General features: G+C 55.1%; 5 protein-coding genes across 5 annotated transcripts; 1 reads left to right on the top strand and 4 right to left on the bottom strand.

Moving 5' to 3' along the window:
* Positions 1 to 6,165: 6,165 nt before the first annotated feature.
* Positions 6,166 to 9,852, bottom strand: GDE1 (Glycerophosphocholine phosphodiesterase; the record flags this gene model as incomplete). Its single annotated transcript, XM_028637780.1, has 4 exons — positions 6,166 to 6,294; positions 6,352 to 9,554; positions 9,615 to 9,733; positions 9,836 to 9,852. The coding sequence occupies 4 exons, from the start codon at positions 9,850 to 9,852 to the stop codon at positions 6,166 to 6,168; spliced, it is 3,468 nt and encodes a 1,155-aa protein (XP_028497199.1).
* Positions 9,853 to 11,643: 1,791 nt separating this feature from the next.
* On the bottom strand, positions 11,644 to 13,542 carry D7B24_003592 (uncharacterized protein; the record flags this gene model as incomplete). The annotated part of the gene is made up of 1 exon (XM_028637779.1): positions 11,644 to 13,542. One exon carries the CDS (start codon positions 13,540 to 13,542, stop codon positions 11,644 to 11,646), a length of 1,899 nt encoding a protein of 632 aa, XP_028497198.1.
* A 338-nt stretch (positions 13,543 to 13,880) lies between these two features.
* D7B24_003591 (uncharacterized protein) lies at positions 13,881 to 14,478 on the top strand (the record flags this gene model as incomplete). The annotated part of the gene is made up of 3 exons (XM_028637778.1): positions 13,881 to 13,915; positions 13,982 to 14,096; positions 14,146 to 14,478. 3 exons carry the CDS (start codon positions 13,881 to 13,883, stop codon positions 14,476 to 14,478), a joined length of 483 nt encoding a protein of 160 aa, XP_028497197.1.
* Positions 14,479 to 15,255: 777 nt separating this feature from the next.
* PPP6C (Serine/threonine-protein phosphatase 6 catalytic subunit) lies at positions 15,256 to 16,502 on the bottom strand (the record flags this gene model as incomplete). Its single annotated transcript, XM_028637777.1, has 4 exons — positions 15,256 to 15,447; positions 15,507 to 15,936; positions 15,991 to 16,405; positions 16,460 to 16,502. 4 exons carry the CDS (start codon positions 16,500 to 16,502, stop codon positions 15,256 to 15,258), a joined length of 1,080 nt encoding a protein of 359 aa, XP_028497196.1.
* Positions 16,503 to 16,618: 116 nt separating this feature from the next.
* On the bottom strand, positions 16,619 to 18,127 carry D7B24_003589 (uncharacterized protein; the record flags this gene model as incomplete). Its single annotated transcript, XM_028637776.1, has 1 exon — positions 16,619 to 18,127. The coding sequence occupies one exon, from the start codon at positions 18,125 to 18,127 to the stop codon at positions 16,619 to 16,621; it is 1,509 nt and encodes a 502-aa protein (XP_028497195.1).
* Positions 18,128 to 18,211: the final 84 nt, after the last annotated feature.

The following is an 18,211-nucleotide window of genomic DNA, read 5'->3' as shown; positions in this document are numbered from 1 at the left end:
GTCGGGATTCGCACGTAAGCTCCGAGCATCGATGTTGATATCAACCATTTCGCTGGGTGCACTGGGCGCAAGAACTGACTTGCTTCGGCCGACTCTCTGCCTATTCGGAGTCACAGCGTCTGCCTCACTGCACATACCCTAATGGGTACCCTTCCCACAACGGACGATGACCCTGGCACAACGAAAAGTGACGATGGCTACACCTGCTTGGTGATTGCTTCATGATGGCTGATTGAACAGGCCTCCTTAGCCGCGTGACGGGCTTTGCAGGGTTGCAGACGACTGGTCGACTTGGAGATGCCAGACCGTGCCTCAGATACAGACAGGTATGTGAGATGGGGTTGTTCCGAGATTACGCGATGGCCGGGGTCCAATATTACGTGTTGCAGGTATGGCACCATGATCAGGAAGAGGGGAAAAAGAAACGTATTCGCATAAGGTGGATTCCAAATGGTTTGGCGAGACGCTTGTCTTGGGCGCCGATAGGGTTGGATTCTGCCGAAACCGACGGTATCGTCTCGTCATTGGGAGGGCTCCTCCGCCTGGGAGTGTCACGATGATGCTCGTGATGGCGAGAGTTCATGATGGCCCGTCAGCCGAATGCTGCCACACTGAATAGCGCGAGCATATCACAGTATGATTTCGACGGCCTTTGGAAACGACTTGTTCCGGGTCCCCGGACTCAGGGCTGGCCACCAGCGATCGGAGTCCTACGCTGTGAAAGGTCGATTCGAGCGCAAGATCGGAGATCTGGCACACACACACACACGTACACACCCCTCCATTCTCACTGCCGCTCACCACCATCTCTCAGAAAAGTCTCCGCACGACCGGGTTATCACGGCTCTCTTGCCACGACCGGGGCGGCGAAAGGATGCGGGCGCAGCTCATGCGAGATCGCAAGCTCTGCAGAGTTGGGCAGTACGGTGAGGATGTTAATACCTCAACGGGGCGTCAACGTTGACGCGACGATGGTGACCCTATGCAGCTTATCGGCACAAGCAAGCAACCGGCAGGTTCTTGAAAGAGATACCCTTTTGTTTTTTCAGTCAACTTGTCTGCCAGGCTCCTGCCGACTGCAGATGCGACGCAGGCGAGACTGGGTGAAGACAGGGTCAAGTATAGGTGAGATGCAGCAAGCGTATTGAGGCGATGAGTCGACCGAGTTGACAAGTGACAGCGAAGGGGCCAAGTCTGGTCTGCTCTCGCTTTTGGAGAGAAAAAAAGCAACGGCAACGGGGGCTGCGATTGGAGCGTCAGCATGGGCACCGGTCTCGCGTCTCGATTGCAGGGGTTCTCATGGAGAATAACTGGGCTGCTCAACTGCGGGCTCTGCTCTCAGAGGGTACGTGACTGTTGGACCAGATGGACGGATGATTTGTGAGTGATGCTTGCAACGAGGCTTTTCCTCCGACCATCGACCCAATCTCGAGCTGCAGCGCGTCTTGCATGAACCTGCTGTGGGTAGAGCGGGCGGCGAACAAGATGCTCCACGCTTTCTACCGGGGAACATGGGGGTGCCTGGGCAGAACCGACATTGGAGGGAGCAAGACTGACGAGGGAAAGCAAAGTTGATATGTGAGAGAAGCCGAAACGGGAAGAAAAGGCGCGACGAGAAAAAAAGTTTTCGCCTGTCAGGTCAGAGACAGACAAGGGCCTTGTCTTCATGGTTGGACGGGGACAACCGGATGGACGGATGATCGAACACCAGACCCAGGGTGACATCGCTCAATGCCGCCGAAACGCCCTGGTCCAGATACCCATGACCGCTCTCGTCCGGTGAGAGTTGTGATTCTCGGCGGTCGACGGAGTGTGAGGTCAGGTACAGACAGGGCATGGCCGGGGTGGCCCTCCCCCCCTTCAGGGCCGCAGTGGAAGCGACAGCAACAGCGGCAGCGGGAGCAAGCCCCGGGTTCCGGGACGGCACAGCACGATGTGACAGCTGACAGTAAGGTAGACAGCAATTCCCTTGTCAAATACCAAGGTACTAACTATGGGTGAGGTGGGACGGGAACGAAGGTCCCCTTTTAGGTCATCACCAACGACGTGTCGTCTCACAAGCCTCATTGATCCTTCTTGAGCCTACGCTTACGCAGATATGGCCAGACCCGATCAGTAAACACATACGCAACGCCGCCTGTTGGTGGCATTGACATAAGCCACGCGACAACCTGAAGGCGGCACGGACAACGGCCAACAGCCAAGGGCCATGAGAAAACGTGACAAGTGAGATGTTTTGGCCGTGCCAGGCCATTCCACGAGCTTCCATGCCACTCACTTGCCGTTTCCCCAGTCAATCAATCGCCAGTGGCGGTGGAAGAGCAAGAAAAGACGCGAAGAAGAAAAAGCAACGCCAGAACAATGAAGGAGAATGCACGCAACTGAATAGGCACCAAGTATGTACCTCGTCAAGCGACACTGTGTGTCTGGGACATCGGCATTTGGTCGCCCACGTCGCATTGCTTTTCCCAGCAGACAGGTCAGAGGGAATACGGAGTGCCTGCGAGATCGTCCATCACGCATCATCTTAGGGGCTTGGCTCGCAATCTTTCGTCCTCTGTCCATGTGTCTGGTCAGTGGGTTCGTATTCTTTCTCTTTCCTCAGTGTCTCTGTCACATTTTCGCGCCTTGCGGTCATTTATCAAGTGCAGGTAGACAGACAAATTTCATCGTCGGTCTCGCCATCGACACACCCTCCCGGCTCCCCCCCCCACCTGCGACCAGCAACTGTGGAGTGGAGAGGGGGGAGGGGGGCAGAAAAGAAAAGGGTCGCCAATTCCTCGCGGTATGGGTCCCCAAGACCGGGGGTTGTCGAGAGTTGCGACCTTTGTAGAGGTACATGGCTACAATTCCACGTCCCGATGCGGTGGCCCAGTGGTCCTTTGGGGAGATCGACAGTCTTGAATTTCGAGGTGCCGGATCACGACCAGGGGGGTTCTTGGTGGTCAACAAAAAGTCTGAGGTTGCATCACGTGGGGGCTTGTCAATGTCTTGCCCCAAGGCGGCGGTTCCGGGACCATTGTTGGACGAGACTGAAGATCACCAATGTTCGGCCTCCCAGGGGAGGGTAATATGTGAACAAGGCGAGCAGCCTGATATAGTCCGGGGGCAGGAGTCAAGCGAGGTCACTGAAGGGCCGATTTCTGGATCATTTGTTTTGAGGCTTTCGTCTTCATGTGATATTGGTACGGGGGGGGGGGGGGGGGGGGATATGCGGGGAGGATTATCAGCCCAACGGGATGAGGTATTCCGCCGACGACAGCGGTGTCTATTGCTATAGGTCGTGTCTCTTACGATTATGTGGGTGAAATGAAGACAGACACTGTTGCCTGGCGTGTAATACCATCATGTTGTGGCCATGTGAAATGAGCGAGACACACGGAGTGCCCCCTTTCCCCATGGCACTGAGACTGTGAGAAGGAGGGCGAGACATGGTCGCCGCCGTTGGCTCTGATCATGGTCATAGTGACAGACATGCAGCCCTTGCTCCAGCGGACTCCGTGTCAAGCTCGAGCCCATCGTGTCTGCCTTGAAGACTGACTCGAGCCTGGCGGCGACACCGACACCCGAGGCATCGTGCCGTTGGAACAGAGTCAGACTTCAGTGTCGAGGTAAACAGGGCTGGGCTTGAGAGGCCGAGATCGTTGCGGAAAGAACTGAGCTTTCCTCGACGTTGACGCCGCGAAACATCTGCAGTGATATCGTCTCCCCCCTTTCCAGCCTCAACATCCTTCTCAAGCCTTGACTTGAGGGCAACATGCCGCCTAGCGACATGGCCTCAAAGAGAGACATCTTCGAAGCCGAGCCGTGACCGACATTGCCTCCCGAAAAAGCCTTTGAACTCGATATCGAAGACCGAGCCTTGCATACCGTGAACAGTACCGAGCAAATAGCCAGTCGAGCTCAACCCCTTTCATCAGGGACGGCTCGAGGGCGACCTCATCCAACCCCAACTTCTGCCGGTTTCCTGTGATCTTGATATCAAGTCGAGGTCGAGCAGAAAAACCAATGCGTTTTGAACAGAGTTGCCGGTCGAAAATCAGGGCCCCTTAAGCTCGGCGTTGGAGATTTATACAAGATACTGCATGTTGTTGTAGGAGTCTGCTGCTCGTCATGTGGCTGCTCCATGCATCTGGATGCTCAGTTGCATGGTCTGCCAGGCGTCGGCTGCCAACCCCCGTGTCATCCTCCATAGGATTCTAGGCGTAGATGGTCAAGAAGGATACGCGTGTCATCGTGGGTAGACTGGCATGGTCCTCATACAAAATCGGGCTATCAACGAAAGCCGGCGGTAGCAGAGCTGTATTCTTTAGAGCGAATAGTTGTGTTCCCCGACCTCAACCAGTTGCTCGATGCCCAAAGTAAGACTCTGCTTGAGCATCTAGGTACCATGCCAATATGCTTCCCAAGCTTGAGCGTTACAGTTCTTCTGAGGGCAGGCCGCTCTCCCTTTTCCCGAATTGGGTCTGGACCTCTTGCCGTCGTAAGCTAGCTTTGGCAAGTAGCTCGTTAAAGCATATCATATCGTTCGTAACCCTCGGAGGCGTGTCGAAGGGCTGGAATGTCTCCTAGAGGACGATCAGGGTGTTTGCGAGCCATAGAATGACGCGACGAGCGCACATGTGCTCCAGACGCATCCGCAGCTGCCAGATTTCCGCGACCCGTGTCCTATCTATCTGCGGTATTTCGTTGCAGGAGAGTCAGAGATATTCTAGGCGAAGACGAGAGGCTCAGCCTGTGTCGTGGTCCAGTACGTGCCTAGTCTCTTGCGCTACCTACCAGTGCCTCATACCGGCGAAAGTCATTTCGAAAGTCGACGGACGAACAAGTACGCGATCCGCTCTCGTGCGTCGGAGTGACAGAAAGCAAGAGCAGCGAGATCTGGCACCACCCATGAGAGAGGGAGAGATTGAAGGCGACACATACAGTTGCAGTGAATGTGCAAAAAGGATTGCAGAATGAGGATATGGTAGACCGTACAGACTTGATTGCTGGAAAGAGATGAGCACAGAACAAGCATGATCTAATATGCCAGAGAAGCAGCGTCGAAACATTGTTGTATTGTAGCCACTTGTTGCTCACTTGTTGCCATACTAAAATACAACGACGTTTTGAATTGGGCTAAATCATTATTTTCCTAGTGCCAACAGTGTATCTCGTCCCGCTGACAATGTCGGGTCAACAGCGTGGAAACAAGTTCACATCTACAAAGAGGGGAGGCGGGAGAGACATTTCACTCAAACCCGTCCCAGCCAGACAGGCTCTGCGTCTGCCGCTTGGCATCTAGAGCACTGTCGAGAATACGGCGATTCATGAGCCATGAATTTGCACTTGTACATAGGCACACTCTCCGCAGACAATGATACTCCCATGAGCTTATAGTGGCGTCCGAGAACGTTTGACGCTGAATCTTGGAGCAGTCAGGGCTCGAATGTGTTACAGTATTACAGCTGTGAGGCCAATCAAGGTGTGAATGGAACAAAGGTAGCGCTGCCGGCGGCTATGGCACGCTTTGGGCAGAGAGACCACCAAGGAATGCCCCTGATGGTGCACTTCTGTACGGGATCCTCGTTAGGTTGCTGTCTTCCCCTAGCATTTTGTGTCAGCCATGGTTCATCGAGACACAAATTCACAGGCAACAGGTGACAAGAAACAGGACAAGGCCGCGAGGGCTGAATCAAACCTGCGGACGTCACCTCAAGACGGGTCACAACCTTGTGACCCCTCTGCGCATGTGGGTTTCATGCTTGATGGCGATCCCGTGTCACTCTTGTCGGCACTTTATCGACAGCAACAGCTTGGCACCGTCACTCATGTCACGCGAGTCCCAAGTCCACCAAAGACCGTCAATGAAGCGAACGTCTGTCTGTCTGAGCAAGCAAGCCTTGACTGCACCATGTGTTCTCGACTCTCGAGCAACGTCGGCCCCTGTGGCGTCGATTCGCCGGATTGAGGTCCATCACAACTAGGAAAACAAAAAGCAAAATGGTCGCCGCAATGACGAGAGTGTCTACTACACCCGTTTTTTCTCGTTAGTCGTATCCGGGGCGAGTTGATGCCGCCCTTTTGTTCCGGTGTTGAAGGCTAACCAGCCGTCGTCTCTGTAAGGATACGTATCCCCGTCCCATCGTACTGTTTGCCGAATATATACTTTTCGAACCCCGTTCATGCCGCGGCGGGGTCAGCAGTGGCCTCACCCGACACATGGGCTTCCGTCTCGTTGCTCGTAAGGCCCTTGCGTATGGCTAGGACGTTATCGACAATGACCGCATCTATGCCCTCCTTAACTTGGCGCTACAGCACAATCAGCACCCGATATTCGCCACACCCAACGCGCTGAAATAAACTTACCTGGACCATGATCGAATCGTTATTCAAGGCACCATAGCTCACACAAAGAAGACCGCTTTCCTTGACCACCTTGACCAGACGTGGGCTGTTGACAAGCGGCTCTGCGGTGCTGACAATGCCAATCAGGTTCCAGCGACTGGCAAACCGAACGGCCTCCTGTAAGGAAGAGGCGCGCACGTCGCCCACGGGAGAGGCTCCCGCATCCGTCAAGAACATGATGGGAATGGAAGGTTGTTTAAAGCTGAGGCAGAGGCAAATATCCGGGTTGAAAGAGCTGAAAATGATCTGCCTATTCTCCGCGAGGTCGTAGACCTTTGACAAGACCGTGTCGCAGAAGGAGTTGAGCTCGACTGCGTAAGTGTCCATGTCGTGCTCTTCGCTCTCGTGAAGCATGGGGTACTTCATCTCAATGTTGAAGCCAATGTGTCCTGGCAGTTGGCAGAAAAGATCCTCCAACGTCGCGAAGGGCGCTTGAATGAAGTTGCCACGCGAGTTGGCTTTGTATCCCTTCTCCTTGAAGTCACGGGTGTGCTTCATGCGCTCATCCAGCACCGTATTTTGCTCGCCCACAAAGCCCATAGATTGTGACCGTTGCCGCGGCCCAGGTCCATTGCCGTGAACACGCATCTTCTGAATCGACTCATGAACCAGCTCATGGACGTTGTGGCGCTTGGCGTCGGGGTTGATGTGGAGAAATTGCTCAAGCGTCAGGGTATGGACTGGCGCGTCAATGCCCGTTTCACTGACGAGGAAGTCATGGTAGATGACAGGGACGTGGTCCTTGGTCAGTTGTACGTCAAACTCAACATAGTTTGCTCCGAGATTAGCAGCCGCAATGAACGAAGGGACTGTGTTCTCGCCTAGCTGAAGGGACTTGTTGGACGTCAGGTTCTTGCCGAGTCCTCGATGGCCGATGACCATTGTCGATGTCAGTTTCTTCCAATAGGTTTGGTGAGAGTTGATCTCCATGTTGGGATGAGAGAAGGGCGTCACCACGAGGAAGTTGAAGTTGACCGTGCCAATGACCTCCAGATTGGCTCCCATGATGGGCACGCAGACATCGCCCTGCAGGTTCATCCTCTTGAGGCCAATCGTCGGTTTGATGGAGGACAGGAGGGCCACGGCTCGTCCGATTTTGTTTTTCTCATTGCCCGAGTACGTGGGAACAATGTCGAACATGAGCTTGACCTTGGTGATGTCGCCTGCCATGAACACGATGGGCTCGGTGCTGATGTTCTCATGCACAGGCAAATCAATGATGGTCGGCTCACCAGTCGCGCCGCTTGCTGAGACCACAATAGATAGAGCCGTGTCCAGTTGTGTCAAGTGAGCCTCGTTAAGGGGCACGCGCTCAAGCTTGACGGCGTCAACATTTTTGCGCATGTCCATCGAGCCCAGACTGACCAAGACCAAACTCTCATTGGTCAGGTAGCGATGCCCGAATGTCTTCACAGGTTCAGCGGGGCGAGCCGCGCCGTTGGACTTGCGTCCGTCAATGGAGGACAGCTCAGGGGAAGACGGCCGACTCCCGCCATTCGGACTTTCGCTAATGGGCTTCAAAGAAGGACTCGGGGCATCGAGATTCTCCGGAGCGCTGGTCGCGAGCAGCCTGGCAATGTCTAGGTGTCCCCTCAGCGCAGCATGCTCTTTGGCAGTCCAGCCGGATGAATCGGGCTTGGTGATTTTCGCGCCAGCATCGATCAACAGCTGGACCATGGCTAGATGACCATCAACAGCAGCGACGTGGAGTGGCGTCCAGCTGTACGTGCTCTCCATGATCTCCGTGTCGGCCGTCTGCTCGCTGGTTCCCTTGAGGAGGACGTTTGCGCAGTCATCGTGGCCGAAGCGTGCAGCGAGATGGAGCGCCGTCTCGCCAGTCTTGTCGCGCCAGTTGATGTCGACACCAGCCTCCACGAGCATCTCGACGATGACTTTGTAGTTGAACTTGGTGGCGAGGGCTAATACCGCGCCAGACTTTGCGATCTTCTTCCTCATTTCTGTCTTGTTCTCGTGGACGCCCTGCCAGTCTTCGCCTTGCAAGAGAGCTTTCGTTGTGAGAGGGTGACCGCCAATGACGCTGAGGTGCAACGGGGCGTAGCCTTCCTTATCCTGCCACTTCTCTGCATCTATGCCGTCCTCGACATTGAATTGTCCCCATTCTTGCATCTTTGCCATGATGATTTGGCACACAACCACAAAACCATATTGCGCCGCATAGTGCAGCGGAAGACGGCCGAAAGAGTCCTTGAGAATGAGCCCTGCCTGCTGCTCTGGCGACAAGTGGTCAAGGAGGAATATGAGGAGCTGCACGGCCTCGTCGTCCTTGTGCAGAAGTTTGGTTTCATTCTCGTTCAGGACCCTGGTAAGGCTCGAAGGCGAGACAGCTGGCTGTATGTACTGAGAGGTAAAATGCGTACCGACAGGGAACGGATATGCTGTGGGCTCCTGCGAGGGTGACGGCACCTTGGCACGACCGATGTGGATGACCAGCCGGTGAATGCAGGTGCGGCCGTTGATGTCATCAGGCTCCTGCAGAGTGCGCACCTGCTTCAGCAGGTATGCGATGCTAGTCCTTGATCGCGCCGAGACTGAGCGCTGCAGGAGGTTGAGCATGAGGCTCTGGGACGAGGAGTCAGCCGCCACCTTGCCTTCCTCAAGGGTTCTCTGCAGCACATCGACGTTGTCGCTCCGAATGGCGTGATCGAGGTTGTCGAGGAGGGCTTGGGGCAGCGTAAGCATGGCTTTCGCAGAGGCTCGACCCAACGACCGAGTCGAGCGGTCAGACCTGGAATCATCAAGGGACAGGGTCTGAGCCTCTGAGAGGACAGAGAGCCATTTGTTGATCTCGCCCAGGAGCCGCATGGCGTGGCCGTCTTTGGCGAAGGGGAGAACGTCGACCTTGGTAGAGAGATAGCGGTGCTGGGTGCTTGTCTCCGGGACCTTCTTGTCGAGCTTCTTGGTGATCTTAACGAAGCCTCTGCGGTTAATCTCACCAAACCACACGAGGTTCCTGAGCTGCGTGCGAAGGTCAATCAGGGCGCCCATGAGTTCGCTGATCTCATCCTCGTCGAGAGTAGACACGACATCGGGAACCCGGCCATATCTGTCGTGGAGCAGATTCAGACGGCGAACGGCATCGCCGAATTTCTTGTTGTAGAAAAAGTCGACATCTTCCAGGTTGCGGTCCAGTTCATAAAAGAATCCTGGATTCGACAGTTAGGGGAGGGGCTCGGCCCTGGCGAAGGAACCAAATGAAGCCCTACCTGCAAGATCAACCTCCTGGCCGGACTTGGCCCGTTCGGCGGCGCCTTTGATGAGTTTCTTGAGGCCCTTGTAATTGATGTAGTAGGCTGCCCATTCAGGCACCTGATTCCGGGGGAGGCTGGAGCTGCTGTTAGATGGGCCTTTATGAGAGGAGGGAAGAGCCGCCACGGGGGCTGTGAGTGAGGGGGCCAAGACAAGCGGGCGCATAGCATCAACTCACTTCCTGCCGAACTTCATGGTCAAGGGCCGACCCGGTCGTTCTTGCCGGGTGATAGAGAAGCGTGGTCAGTCCGAATAGGTTGTTGGTGTCAAAGATGGTGTCCAGAGGTGTGGAGATGAAAACTAGGCTAAGAAAAAAATTGAAAAGACAAACGAGTCCTGGTAGACCGTTAGCAACCTGCCCGTTGCCCTCCGGATGCGTCTTGATGATTGATAAGTAGACGTGAGAAAGGTGAACGACACAGTGTTCAAGAGGACAGAATATCAATGGTTGCGCAGGTTGCTGTAGTGGTGGTCCGTGGCAGGATCAAGTGCCGGCGGCGGCGGCGCGTTTACGAAAGGGGAGGATAGCAGTTGGAAGTCAACCGACCGTGTTGTGGAGCCTGCAGGCAATATGCGAGGACCAGGTCCAGGTTCAGGCCCGGGTTTGGGTCCAGGTCTAAGAGAGGCGAGACAATGAACTCAATCCTGACAGACGAGGTTCAGAGTCGGTGAGCCAAAGGCAGCTGATCGTGAGATGAGGGCGGCGTAAAAAGGGGAAGGCGCGGGAGCTCATTCAATATTTGGGTCTCGTGACCTATGGCCTGGGTCGTGCTCAAAGGGAGCCGTCGTGGTGACTGGGCATGAGATCATGTGCCATTTCTCATTCTCGTGAACTTGGCCCCCCCCTGGTCTCAAACCAAACCGAGTCAGGAGTGGAGGAAGTGCTCGTGGGGTTCAAGGGCTGCCCCCCCCCCGGATCTAGCCAAGGTAGTCTCCGCAAGATCCGAGTCCAGCGACCAAGCGTTCCTATTCTTTCTGGTCCCTGGTTGCTGGAGCTGAGGCTGAGGCTGGCAAGGCGCAGGCCACGGCAAGAGGAGAGTGGGAGGGACACGGGATGTGTAGTATCGTCTGACGTTGAGGTTGAGGTTGAGGTTGAGGTTGTGTACTAAAAGGATGGATTGACCTGTAGGGTGGATGTGACAGTAGGTGAGGCGTGTCAACGTTTAAATCAATGACAGGCAGTGGTTACCAACGACTACTTAAGGGTCCAGAGCGGTTACAGAGGTTTCTCCTGGAGACGCACTCTAGTGAGGGCGCTCGCTGTGTTTGCCGTCTGAGGACCGAATCAGTGAAGGCAGCGACGCCCCCGGGTCTCTCGAAGCTGATCGTTGGCGGGGGCAGGGCCCCCTAAAGTTGGCCCAGGGCGTCTCTCTACGGCCCCCACGGGCTCGGTCGGCTGGCCAGTCAATGTGCCAGGCTCACCTCCCGTGCATTCCCTTCGCCCTCTGGTTGGCGCCGATGACGAAACTTGGCCCACTTCACGAACAGGCTTTGCATCGTACCGTCTTCCACCGCCAGTGATGTGCGCACTCCGCCGTCAACCTAGCTCACCTATCTGAGATCCAGGAACGTGGGAGCTTCACATAATCGGTGGCCCCCCCTCATCACTCCTCACATCCATGAGGCGTTGGTCGACTGAAGGCAAAAAGACGTGCCTCACAGCCATTGGCACAAAGCCGAGACCGGTGACATTCTGCTCGTCGATGATGATGATATGGATTGGTAGGGTGGGCATGTCAATTCATTGCTTGCAGACGGCCTAGGGTCGGGTCTGGTTTGTTGTGAATTTTCTTATTCGTGCTGCATCTGCTATACGCTGCGCTGCGTTCTATTCGGAGCAGCTGGAGCACTGGAGCTTCTATTCTTCAAAACGCTCCGTTCCCATGTTGTGTTACAAAACATCGATCGCTACCGTCATGACGTGAAGGAACCAGTCTGTTCCGCGTCCCACGTCCCATATCCTATTTCCAACAACCCCCACCCCAGTTACGAGCCAAAGGCTGAGCAGCTTCCCATGTGCGCCTCAACCTGTGGGGGGATGAAGCTCATCATCGGTGCTCTTCCCCGAGCTTCGTACGTTGTTGGCACTACCGCCTTCTCCGCCCGCGACGGCAGAGGTTGGGGTGCTTCAATCATCGCCTCGGCGTCCTTCAATGGAGACGAGGGTGGCATGACAAGACCCCTTAAATGCTCCTCCGCGGCAGACTCGAGTGCTTCCAACTTTTCTTGCGCCACTTCAACCTTGCGCCTGACAACAAGCACCTGCAGGGCGCCTTGGCGTCTCGTCCTGCTCATTCCCATCCCCGTACCCGTACTGGGCGACTTGAGTGATGGGAAGATCGAGTCGACTGACGTCTCTAGCTCGCAAATGTCGAACAGCCTCTGAAGCCTGCTTGACAACATATCGCGCTCCGCTTGTTTGAGTGGCCCAAGCCGTATACTGTGTGCGTTCTTCTTCAGCGCTGTAATCATCTTCCACGCTACATCCTCGTCCAGCGCATGTGCGCATTGATCAAGTGTCTGCAGCACTGTTTGTGTCCAGACATGGATGCCGCGATCCCAGCAGAGCTTGATCAAGCCCGTTGCTTGCCGCAAGCAGTCGAATGACAGCATGCCCTGGATGATGGTGTTCAGTATGTCGCGGCTGAACCACATTCGTTCCACGAAAGCGTCGTCGCGGTATGCGACGTCCTTTCTCCTGGCCCACGTTTGCAGTGAAAGCCACGCCTGGAGGTCTTCCACCCCCCTCTTCTGTACATGAATGCCTCGGGGGTCGCGACCCGTAAAGCGATCGACGAGCTTGTGAAAACGGACCAGGTTGCCTTGTTCCTTGTAATGATTGAGCATGCACACCATGGCTTGCTCAGTCGGCGCTGTCCTCGAGGCATAGAGGAAATGCCTCACAGCCGCGTTCGATATGGCGTGCTTTCCCATGTGATCGAACCCCAAAATGAGGGTGCTGATAGTGTGGATCGTTGGAGGATGAGGTGACACCAGCAAGTTGTAACACACTTTGGTGACGCTGTCTCTGATGTCGTGAGTCGCATCTCGTCGTAGTGCCGCCTGTGACGAAGCCAGAATCGCCCTCAGGCTGCGGTTGAGTTCGATTGAGCCCTTGACCATATCGTGACCTGACGTCTCGAAAAGAGGATATGACTTTTGTTTCAGCATCGTCCGAAGTTCGGTCTCAGAGGCCGTCTCGGCAGACCGATCCAAGCGTCCATGCCTGGTGAGGTTGCCGAGATCTGCTGCCCTAAGAAGCTCGACCACGAGCGAACGAACGGCATGTTGCGCAGCGATCAATTGCTTTCTGGTTTTCGGCACGCGATGGGCGATATTCGGGTTTTCTTCTTCCTGTTGCAACCTCTGCTGAAGTTGTTCGTAGTCCGATGCGGATGCTGCCGTGGCTGACGGCTCCAGTCCAGGTAGGCCAGACGTTCGCAGCCATCTCTCCAGCTCAGCAGATCGAGGGCCATTCCTTAGCCACGTCGATGTATCGCCCAGGCCGTCCAGATATTGTGAAAAGCCGCGTTGTTTCTTGTAGTCGTACCACATGCCGTCGCTTCGATCAAAGATATCGGACGGCGGCGCGGGCTCGGACTCGAGGTCCGATGCTGGTATTGGCTCGAGTAACCTCTCCAGGTCTGATCTGACTTCTGCCAATTGACGGTCCAATTCTTTTCGCCTCGCATCCTTTCTCCTGGCATCGTACATGGCAGCGGTTCCCATAATGGATGTGTAAAAGGCCGTGAAGAACTCGCCAAACGTCGGTTTTCGTCGCGGGACACGGGTCGTCGATTGTCGAATCATGCCACTGGCGGCAGGCAGGCAGCCCTTGCAGCCGCACAAGCGCACCTGGCCTGCTCTAGACCAGAGCGCTTGCATTTTGTTGGCATCTGAGTTCGCAATTCGCGTGCGCGAGTGAATTGGTCGTTCTGCGAGATGATCGGGCCTGGTCGCGCTGATAGGATCGTACTTGAAGTGATCATTCGATTTCTGAAGATGGAATCATGAGCTGGAGAAGTTGGTAGCCGGCTAGCGCCCCGCATATGCATTATGCGACTGGAGGGGCGTGCCCCGCCGACCAGTCTCGCTCGCAGGTTCAACAGACCCCCGCCATGATGTCGAGGGAAATCAATATTTGAACCCAGCCACGACTCTTGACAAGCTCACTCTCCTATTTTCCAGACAAACAGTCGTTCAGGCTCTCGGAATTTCTCAATATGTTCGCGTTAATGCTCAAGGCTGAACTGCAAGGGTATGTCGAAACCCATTCCGGACTCACGTACAGACCTGTGATGAGCGCCCACTAATACGAAGCTAGGGTCACCAATCTTCGCCCCGACGATAGCGAGGAGAACCCCTTCTGGTACACTTTTAAGGTCCAGTGCACGTCATGCCGTGAGACGCACGCCAATACCGTCGGCGTCAGCCGTTTCGTATGATACCTCACAATTCCCACAGGCGTTTCCTCCTAACCGCTATCAGGAGAACAACGAGATCAGCGGAAGCCGTGGTGAGGCCAACTTTGTGTGGAAGTGCAAGAACTGCAAGCGCGAATCTTCGGCCACAATCAAGGCCGCTCCCATCTCATATGAGCAGGCCGAACCCGCCAAGGCGCAGAAGCTCCTCGAGTTCGACTGCCGAGGCCTCGAGTTCACCGAGTTCGTGCCCGAGGGCGAATGGCTCGCTGACGCGATCGATACAAAGACCAAGTTCAGTGCCATCGAGCTTACAGACGGAGAGTGGTATGATTATGATGACAAAGCAGGCGAGGAGGTTAGCATCAAGGATCTGGTTTGGGAAATCAAGCGCTCTTGATTCTACGATCGATGACTACAGTCTCGCCTTTGAGCTCAGCACGTAGCATCACATGAGTTCTGCCGTGAACATCCCATTCCCTTTATACAACGCTCAAGGCCTACCGGTATCTTGACATCAAACAGTGCTTTGTGCGTACACGCGTGTGAATTTGAATGACCTTCTAACAACGTAGTGAACAGCTGTTGTATCAGCCGTAATAAGGGCCAGACTATAACGACATACCACACTGTGAAGAGCCATGACCCGCCGAAGGACTCGATAAAGAAGTCAGAGAAGATCTATCAGTGGGAAATTTGAGGCCGAGTGTTCAAAAGCACACGAGAGGAAGTCAATCAAGCAAGCACTTTAAATCACAAATGATGTGTTAATAAGCATAGCAAGGTGAAGCGACAAAGTAGTGTGTGAAAGCTCTGTAAGCACACGATGTCCGGACGAGCACCAGGCGAGCGGCAGACGAATTCTGGATAGGAGTACGAGCTGGCGAGAGAGATGTGTCATCTACACATCCACGTAGCTCCGTGGCTGTTTAGCAACGAAGAGCACACCATGGGCGGCAGGAGTGAAACAGTGGCACCAAAGTTTGGCACTCCAGTACGATAGTAAGTAGTAGGATCGTGGCGAGTTGGATGGTCAGCACTCGATTTTGGCATCGGCAAGGCAGCGTGGCCATGTAGCCATACACAGAGAGGCAGACACCGGAGCACTAGCGATGCAGGTCATTGAGTCATTTCTATAGCAATCCCCTTGGTATAATGTACATGCTACCAGCTTCCTCTACAGGAAGTAGTCGCCAGGCCCACGACGGTTCGCAGGCACATGTCGTTGCTCGTCAGGCACTGCCGAAAAGATGCTGAACTTCGGGTTCATCTCTTTATCAACGGTCATTATTGAGGCAACATTGCCGCAGCGGTAACAATAGTTAGGCGCGGACCAGACGGTGACGACAGAGTTCTGCTGGAAGTGGTACTGCCGAGAATATTAATAGGGCGGCAGGGAGAAGTGGGGGGAAAGGCATGACGACGTACTTTGTAGCCCTCATTGACCAACTGATGCGCTCTGGCGATCAACTTGAGGCCGTTGACATGGTTGAACTCGGTGGCGACCTTGTCGCCAAATAGCCAGCCGGCGCCGCGGGGACTGATTGCCCACGTCTCGACGTCTTCTGGATCAGACCACACCAGATCACAGAACGCACCCTCATGGGGGATCTCCTGGGCTCTCGCAACAACACGAATTTGATCAATTGTCCTGATCTCGGGACTCAAACCACCGTGGACGCACAGAAGCTCCCCGTCGACGATTGCAGCAAGCACAAGGAAGTCAAAGACGTGGCAGCATGCCTTCCATACCGAAGCGTTGCCGTACTTCTGCTGACACTCTTCATAAAAGCCGTAGACTTGGGTGATCTGCCGAGATTCGTGGTTGCCACGGACAAGGACGATACGATCGGGATATCTGTCGATGATTAGAAACTTGCGCCTCAGCCAAAGGTCTCACTTGGCAACTCACTTGGCCTTGAGGCACATAAGAAGTGTAAACGTCTCCAGACTGAAGTAACCTCGATCAACAAAGTCGCCAAGGAACACGAATCGTGTGTCCGCTGATTGTGACGAAGTCGCTACCTCAATAGCAGAGTCAGGGCGAGGCGATGTACCGAGATCCTCAGTCGCGTCTTCGTCCGCATCAGTCATCGTTTCATCAGAAGGCTTGCTTCTGATCTTCTTCCTCAGCTTGGGGTTGGTGATCTCTGTGGGAGGCTCGATATCCTCCGACGTGATGATACTGGTCGAAGTCTTTGGCGCTTCAACATTGGACTCGCCAGGCATACCACCAGCGACGCGAAACAACTCTAACAAATCATAAAACTGTCCGTGGATATCTCCACATACTGTAACAGGTGTGCAAACAGGCTGGATGTTGGACTCTGGGTTTTGGACGTCAGTAATGTAGTCTCCGTTGAGTTGAAGAGCTCACTCACCCTCCATAAGAACCTCCTTAACCATCTCACAGAGCTCCTTCATTGCCCGTTCCGGTAGATAGTGGCACTGCTTGGCTTCCTCAAGCCACTCATCAAGGCCCGCATTCGCAGTGAGGTTGGCCGGGCCGGGCCTCGGGATATGACTAGCCATGGTGAGGGTTAGTGCAGGACAGTAGCTGTCTTGCTCTTCTCGCTCTTCTTCTTGAGTCCGAAGAAGGAACGAGAGTGCTTGATGCCACCAGAAGAGCTGCGCTTCTCGTTGCTGCTTCCGCGATCAGTGCTCCGTGAGCCGGATTTGCCAGTTCCCGCAGTACTTCTAGTACTACCAGCGGGGGGAGGACCTCGATCGTCACGGCGTTCCCAGTCGCGAGGACGTTGCGAGTTGAAGAGGCCGATGGGCTCTTCTTCTTCTTCGTCCTCGTCTTCGTCAACAGACGCAACTCCTTCGTCAGAACCTTCCTCAGAGACAGAAGGTAGTCCGGTGGGTCCCAGGACTGCTGCACTTGGTGTGCGGCCTTTCTTGCTGTTCTTGGAAGGGACGTCTTTATTCGATGAGCCCTTCGAAGACGAAACTTGGGACGAAGTGTGCTTGCGATCAACGGACGACGACAAAGGGGGCAAGAGCAGCGATTGCGCAGGGAAGGACCGCGTGAGCGCCGGACGGTCCGTGGACGACGAGGGCAACGACCGAGGAGTGCGCGCGACGACTTTGTAACCTATACGGGCAGTTCCAATATGGAACTCTAACTCGTCAGATGCCTCACTGTCGCCAGTGGGCGAGCTTTGCTGACCTTGGCCGGGGGGAGACCTCGGCGGCTGGATATGCTGTTGACCAGCAAGGGGCTCGGGACGTCTCAGGTGTATAGGGGTGCCGACGGGATATGTTCCAGAAGGCGCCGAGGGGAGCGGTCGAGAGTGCGAAGGGGGGAGAGGCTGGCCTTGAGCTTGCTGGCGTTGCTGTTGGCTGTAGTACTCTTCGGCCTCGCGATCTTGACGTCTCTGGGTACGTAAGACCTCGCGCTGTTGGTTGATGGCTGAGATGCGAGCTTCGCGATCGGCACGACGATGTTCAGACTCGTCAACAGGGTTGTCGTAAGCTCCGACGGTAACAGGTCGACCTCTACCACGTCCAGGTGCGGCACGGCGGTCAGAGTAGTGGGGTAGAGAGGGTAAGGAGCGGGCTGGTTCATATGCTGAAGAGTGTCCACGACCACGTCCAGAGCCAGAAGCGAGACCACGAGCGCGTGATCCAGTGAGAAGTAAGTCTCGATCGGCTGTGGTACCGAAAAGTGCGTCAGTGTCGTTGAGGACAATGCGCGGGACGGAGGTTCCGAGCTGGGTCGGGTTCGGGGCCTGACTCGGGGTCGATTGCGGTAGATTGGGTAGCGGAGGGGTCGAGTATGATATGGCCCTGCTTCTGTTACGGTTACGACCGGCCGGGACGTTGGTATTGCGTCGGGTGGTGTTAGTTCGGGGGTCCAAGTATACTTGGTTCGCGCGGCGAAGGCAGTTCTGGATCTGTTCCTCCGAGAGAGGCTGTTGTTGTGGCTGGCCCTGATTATCTTGATTCACAGGCTTGGCCTCAGATTGGTCTTGGGAGCCAGTCTGTGCTCCATCACCCTTCCCCTCGTGCTTGTCGTCCAGGGGCAGTTTGGGGAATGGAGCCATCTCGGATTATCTTCGGGGGATACGGATTATTGTGAGGGCCGAACTGGTGATAGATTCGCCGAAGTTTTTCCGAGTTTTCGGTGA

Source organism: Verticillium nonalfalfae (genome assembly GCF_003724135.2).
Source record: "Verticillium nonalfalfae strain VnAa140/NRRL 66861 chromosome Unknown scaffold_20, whole genome shotgun sequence".
Lineage (NCBI taxonomy): Eukaryota > Fungi > Ascomycota > Sordariomycetes > Glomerellales > Plectosphaerellaceae > Verticillium > Verticillium nonalfalfae.
Note: the sequence above shows the minus strand (reverse complement) of the source record. Positions and strands in the feature narration are given on the sequence as shown.